Source organism: Gorilla gorilla, chromosome 7, assembly GCF_029281585.2.
Source record: "Gorilla gorilla gorilla isolate KB3781 chromosome 7, NHGRI_mGorGor1-v2.1_pri, whole genome shotgun sequence".
Classification (NCBI taxonomy): domain Eukaryota; kingdom Metazoa; phylum Chordata; class Mammalia; order Primates; family Hominidae; genus Gorilla; species Gorilla gorilla.
In genome coordinates this window covers 43,671,501-43,677,500 of record NC_073231.2, presented here as the reverse complement: position 1 = coordinate 43,677,500, position 6,000 = coordinate 43,671,501, and the positions used below count along the sequence as shown (strand labels likewise).

Here is a 6,000-nt window from a genome sequence, read left to right as displayed (position 1 = left end):
TGTTGCACAGTTTCCGTGTCTATGATCTCCGACACAAGAGAGAGAAAGACTATCTAACCAGTGATGGCTCAGCCAAAAACTCCTGTGTGTCCAAAGATGTCCCTAACAATGTGGACTTGTCCAAATTCGATGGTTGTATTAGCGATGGGAAAAGGAAACCTGTTTTAATGTGTTTCTTGTGCAAGTTGTCTTTTGGTTATATCAGGTCATTTGTAACCCATGCTGTGCATGATCATCGGATGACCCTCAATGACGAGGAGCAGAAGCTCCTCAGTAATAAATGCGTCTCCGCCATAATACAGGGGATTGGTAAAGACAAAGAACCTCTTATAAGCTTTCTGGAACCAAAAAAATCCACTTCTGTTTATCCCCATTTTTCTACTACAAACCTCATAGGACCCGATCCAACCTTCCGCGGTTTATGGAGCGCTTTTCATGTTGAAAATGGTGACTCTTTGCCGGCTGGCTTTGCCTTCTTAAAAGGAAGCGCGAGCACCTCGAGCTCAGCAGAGCAGCCGCTGGGGATTACCCAAATGCCAAAGGCTGAAGTGAATCTGGGGGGGCTGTCTAGTTTAGTAGTGAACACCCCAATTACCTCTGTCTCCCTCAGCCACTCATCGTCTGAGTCTAGCAAGATGTCAGAGAGCAAAGACCAAGAGAACAACTGTGAAAGGCCAAAAGAAAGCAACGTTTTACACCCAAACGGGGAGTGCCCTGTCAAAAGTGAACCCACTGAACCGGGAGATGAGGATGAAGAAGATGCGTACTCCAATGAACTTGATGACGAGGAAGTGTTAGGTGAACTCACCGATAGTATTGGTAACAAAGATTTCCCTCTCTTAAACCAAAGCATTTCTCCTTTATCATCCAGTGTGCTAAAATTTATTGAAAAGGGTACCTCGTCCTCCTCGGCGACTGTTTCTGATGACACAGAAAAGAAAAAACAGACTGCTGCTGTTAGGGCCAGTGGCAGTGTTGCTAATAACTATGGCATCAGTGGCAAGGACTTTGCAGACGCAAGTGCCAGTAAAGACAGTGCCACAGCTGCTCATCCAAGTGAAATAGCCCGGGGAGACGAAGACAGTTCAGCCACTCCTCACCAGCATGGCTTTACCCCGAGTACTCCTGGCACACCAGGGCCTGGAGGAGACGGCTCACCGGGCAGTGGCATCGAGTGTCCAAAGTGCGACACTGTGTTGGGGTCTTCGAGGTCTCTTGGTGGTCATATGACTATGATGCACTCGAGGAACTCATGCAAAACCCTCAAATGTCCTAAATGTAACTGGCACTACAAATATCAGCAGACCCTGGAGGCCCATATGAAGGAGAAACACCCTGAGCCGGGTGGCTCTTGTGTTTATTGTAAGACTGGACAGCCTCACCCCAGGCTTGCCCGGGGTGAGAGTTACACGTGTGGCTATAAACCCTTCCGTTGTGAGGTTTGTAACTACTCTACCACTACCAAAGGCAACCTCAGTATTCATATGCAGTCGGACAAGCACCTGAACAATGTTCAGAATCTCCAAAATGGCAATGGTGAGCAGGTGTTTGGCCACTCTGCCCCAGCCCCCAACACCAGCCTCAGTGGCTGCGGAACACCCTCTCCGTCCAAACCCAAACAGAAACCCACCTGGCGGTGTGAAGTTTGTGATTATGAAACCAATGTCGCCAGGAACCTCCGAATTCATATGACCAGCGAAAAGCACATGCATAATATGATGCTTTTGCAGCAGAACATGAAGCAGATCCAGCATAATCTGCACTTGGGCCTTGCCCCGGCGGAAGCAGAGCTTTATCAGTACTACCTAGCCCAGAACATAGGCCTGACCGGAATGAAGCTGGAAAACCCTGCCGACCCTCAGCTGATGATCAATCCATTCCAGCTGGATCCAGCGACAGCAGCGGCTTTGGCACCAGGGCTCGGTTAGTATTTCCTGCTTTTCTGCACTGTTGTTAGTTTCTAATCACATTTTGATTTGGCGTGATGCACCCAGATAAAGTGGTGAGTGCCAACAAATTGAGGACAGCTTACTAGAAAGGACTTTCTCTTTAAGCTGGATAATCAAACCATTTGCTCTTCTGCTTCAAAGCCAAATTAACTTCAGAGAAGAAAGAGTTAAGGGATCAATGGCGGCATCAGCGAAGTTAGCAAACTTTCTCTTCATTCAGTAAGTTGATTAACAAAAGCTAATTTGCATTAATTGCCTGCCATCATTAGCCATACCTTACAAGGTTTATAGTTTCAATTTTGGTGATTATTCGCTAACATATCAAACTTGAGCTTTAAAGGGGTATAGCATTATTTTGAATTAAATATATTTAAGAAATATTTTAATGGCTGTGATCAAAGATAATTAATCTAACAATAATACCATTACCTTATCCCAGGTATTTGGCAGTAGATTACAGGCATGCATACAATATTAGCCAAATCTCATCAAGCTTTAAGACAAATTGGGAAATAACAATTAGTGCTTATGTAAGTTTATCTAGGCTCTTAAATTGAAAGCACGTGACTGTTTTGTTATGGTATTGATCAACTTTCTTGCCCTCGAAAATACAAATTTCAGAATGACATCATGCCCAGTAGGAGTAATTAAAGCTATCTGATGAGGGAATTTAGAAGTTGAAAGGGATGATTGTAATTGATCCTGATTCAATCCTATTACAGCTTTTTATAGTTTAAGCTCTAGAGAAAGCACATTCCTTGTCAAGACTTTATTTTACAGATTCCTTTGTGTGTGCTGTGTTTTCTAGTCTCTATTTTTCCTTTTAATTTTTTTTTCCTGTAGTAAATAATGAGCTGCCGCCTGAAATCCGGCTTGCCAGTGGTCAGCTAATGGGTGATGACCTGTCCCTCCTTACTGCAGGAGAGCTGTCACCTTATATCAGTGACCCAGCGCTGAAGCTATTCCAGTGTGCTGTTTGCAACAAATTCACCTCTGACAGCCTGGAGGCCCTAAGTGTGCATGTGAGCAGTGAGCGCTCTCTCCCTGAAGAGGAATGGAGGGCAGTAATTGGAGATATCTACCAGTGCAAGCTCTGCAACTACAACACTCAGCTCAAAGCCAACTTCCAGCTACACTGCAAGACTGATAAACATATGCAGAAATATCAACTGGTGGCTCACATTAAAGAAGGGGGCAAAAGCAATGAGTGGAGGTTGAAGTGTATTGCCATTGGCAACCCTGTTCACCTAAAATGTAACGCCTGTGACTATTACACCAACAGTGTGGATAAATTACGCTTGCATACCACCAATCACAGGCACGAGGCGGCCCTGAAGCTCTACAAGGTAAGCAGTGACATCCATTTCCGTTGGCACAGAGTAGAAAAGGGAATTAACTCTTTCAGAGCTTGGAGCACAAGTCTCCAAATTAAGAAAAAAAAAAAGAGAAAAAACATCAAAGGGCAGGGGGCACAGTTTCTGATTAACATTATAAAAACATATTGAAATATATGGAATTGAAGGCTTTATTTATAAAGTTTTACCCTATGTCTCACTTACACCTGTCTCAGTGGCATTTATTTCTTCACTGGCTTCCCCAAAATAAAAGAATTTGGGGGATAGTGTCATATATAAAATAATACTTTTTAAACCTATTGATTTTTTTTTGAACCTAGCCCCACTCTTGGCTAAATGTAAATGGTTACAGGGAGCAGAAGACAAAATCAGTGCCCAGCCTTGTGAATGCATAATATTTTGTTTGGTGACAAACAATGACGCTCCAAACATAATGTTTGTTTCTTTGTTTTGTTGTGTGTGCTCAGTAGCACTAAGTAAACACACTCTCCCTTAGCATCCTTGGAAGTCTCTAAAAGTAAATTCTGTTGTTATTTTGTATGACTGTCTTCCTATCAATATTTTCCCCCTAAATGGGTGTGGTATAGATAAATATGCTTATTTATACAATGCTTTATACAATGGCAAATATACTTTTATCTTTACTTGGAAAACTATGCAGATGTACTGAATACGTGCAAGTGATGAACACCATTTATTACAGAACTTGACTTTTTCTAAACTCTAATTACTGATTAATATATTTTCTGCAGTTTGTTCACTGGATTGTCTTGATTGTCTTGGTTCATGTACAAATATAACACATTCATTACTATGATGAATAATTTGGTAACTTATTAAAAACTTCTTTTTGTCTAGAGGATATTAAAATTCAGAAAATATTGCAAACCATTAGTCATTGTAACAAGCTCTAAATATGATTACAAAATCCATTTTGCAAGTGTTGTCTATTGATTTATACTAGAAATCAGTGTTAACTATACTATCAGGAGTCAACCCGTGATTATCAAACCTATGACCTTTCTAACACTATTTAAAATTATAACCACAATTGAAAAGAGCAGGTTGAGGCTGTTAAATTAGGTGAAGGAATTATTTATTTGGATTTGTCTAATACTATGTGTTTGGGTTGTTTCTTGAAGTTGAAATTCTAGATAAATGTACTGTGCATCAAATCCTAACGACTCAGTGTGAGAATTTGTAACACTCTTCCTGTGATATTGGCACTCTGTGGATCAATAATGAAAGCATTAGATTTGGGTTACGTTACAGAGTTTGAAGGGAGCGCAGGCCCTAATGTGAGATGGAAAGCTTCTAAGTTGACAGTATTGAAAATATAATATAAAGGATTAATTGTATTATAATTCATAGGTTTTGCAGCAACAGTTGACAACTGTTCAATTGTCTACTTTTTTCTGTTGATACCTGACCTATTAAAACTTTTAAAATACCTGGGAGAGAAAAACAAACATTAAGTTTGTATAAATAATAGATTTAGACCCTGGGAGCTATATAGAATATTCATGAACTGTGTTTATATTCATGCAGCTCCTCTAACACTTTAAATTAACATGTTGTGAATGAAAGATATAAATGTATAAATTTTCTATTTTTTAATCTTTTGTGGGAACCTAAAGGAAGGTGGGGTGTTATTGTTTATTTTTTCAGAAAACATTTAATCTAACTGCTTCATGATTATTTAAATGTATGTGTGTGTGTGTGTGTGTGTGTGTAAGTTTATCCATTCATTCCATAAGCAGGGATTGACCACCTCATTCTCTTCAGGGCAATTTGCTTGGTGCCACAGTTACCCTTGAAGTTCCTTTTCATGGAGAGTTGGATGTTGTCTTTGAATTTATAACAACCAATTAAGACAAAAGCATGATTATAAAGAGGGCCTTAAAGCAGAGAGAGCTTCAGATCCCACAACTGAAAGGTGTACTCTTTCCTTAAAAATGTTATAAATCATATAAAAATTTACTCTTCTTTAGTTGTTTATCTCTTAAATACCTAAGTATCCTTGTTCAGTACAATGTTTAAATATGGTCAGCAAATAAACTTTGAACAAACTTATCTTGAATTAATAGAAGATTGAAGAGATAAATATTTGAGCTATTGAGACTTGGTATTAGACAACTGAACTTTATTCTTTTGCATTTTCTTTCAAGAAGCATTCATTATTTCTACTAGTAACTGAAAAAAATATTCCAAGTAGCATTGTGTTGAGGATTCCACTTCTAAACTGATTTCAGAAACTGTGAATCATAGAGGATTTTCAAGTGCAGTAATGAGGATATTAGCAAGCTTGATTGGCTTGTGTTGGCAAAATAAAAGTGGTTCATAAGTAACATTAATTGCTTTTAAATGAGAACGTAATAACTTGGCCTGAGCCTAGAAAAAAATGATGGCGAAAATATTAAAATTAGACTTAAAATAGTTTCAGAGTTAATGGCTAGACAGTAATCTCCTCTATAAAATTCATTTTCATTAGGAGTTTAATTTACATCATTTTGCATCATGAATTATTTAAACATTAAGGGGAAGTGACAAGTAGCAGTTATAAGACAAATACAGAGCTGCGAGAAAACAGCTTGTCTTGTTATTGACAACATATTGATTCATAACACTAAATGTGGTGATGTGTCATTTCAATTTGAATAGGCCACTTTACCTCTTGCATTGTCAAACTGAAGCAG

General features: G+C 39.1%; 1 protein-coding gene across 7 annotated transcripts in view; it reads left to right on the top strand.

The window, feature by feature from the left end:
• Positions 1 to 6,000, top strand: part of ZFHX4 (zinc finger homeobox 4) — a 187,847-nt gene that overhangs the window by 23,641 nt on the left and 158,206 nt on the right. For 5 of the 7 annotated variants that reach the window (XM_019032824.4, XM_055348182.2, XM_063709205.1 and 2 more), the window contains exons 2-3: positions 1 to 1,923; positions 2,793 to 3,295. The exon at positions 1 to 1,923 is cut by the window's left edge and continues 713 nt beyond it. In XM_019032824.4, the coding sequence (XP_018888369.4) occupies positions 1 to 1,923; positions 2,793 to 3,295 (2,426 nt within the window). The remainder of the gene's footprint in view (positions 1,924 to 2,792; positions 3,296 to 6,000) is intronic. The other 2 variants (XM_055348184.2, XM_063709204.1) reach the window with 1 other exon arrangement.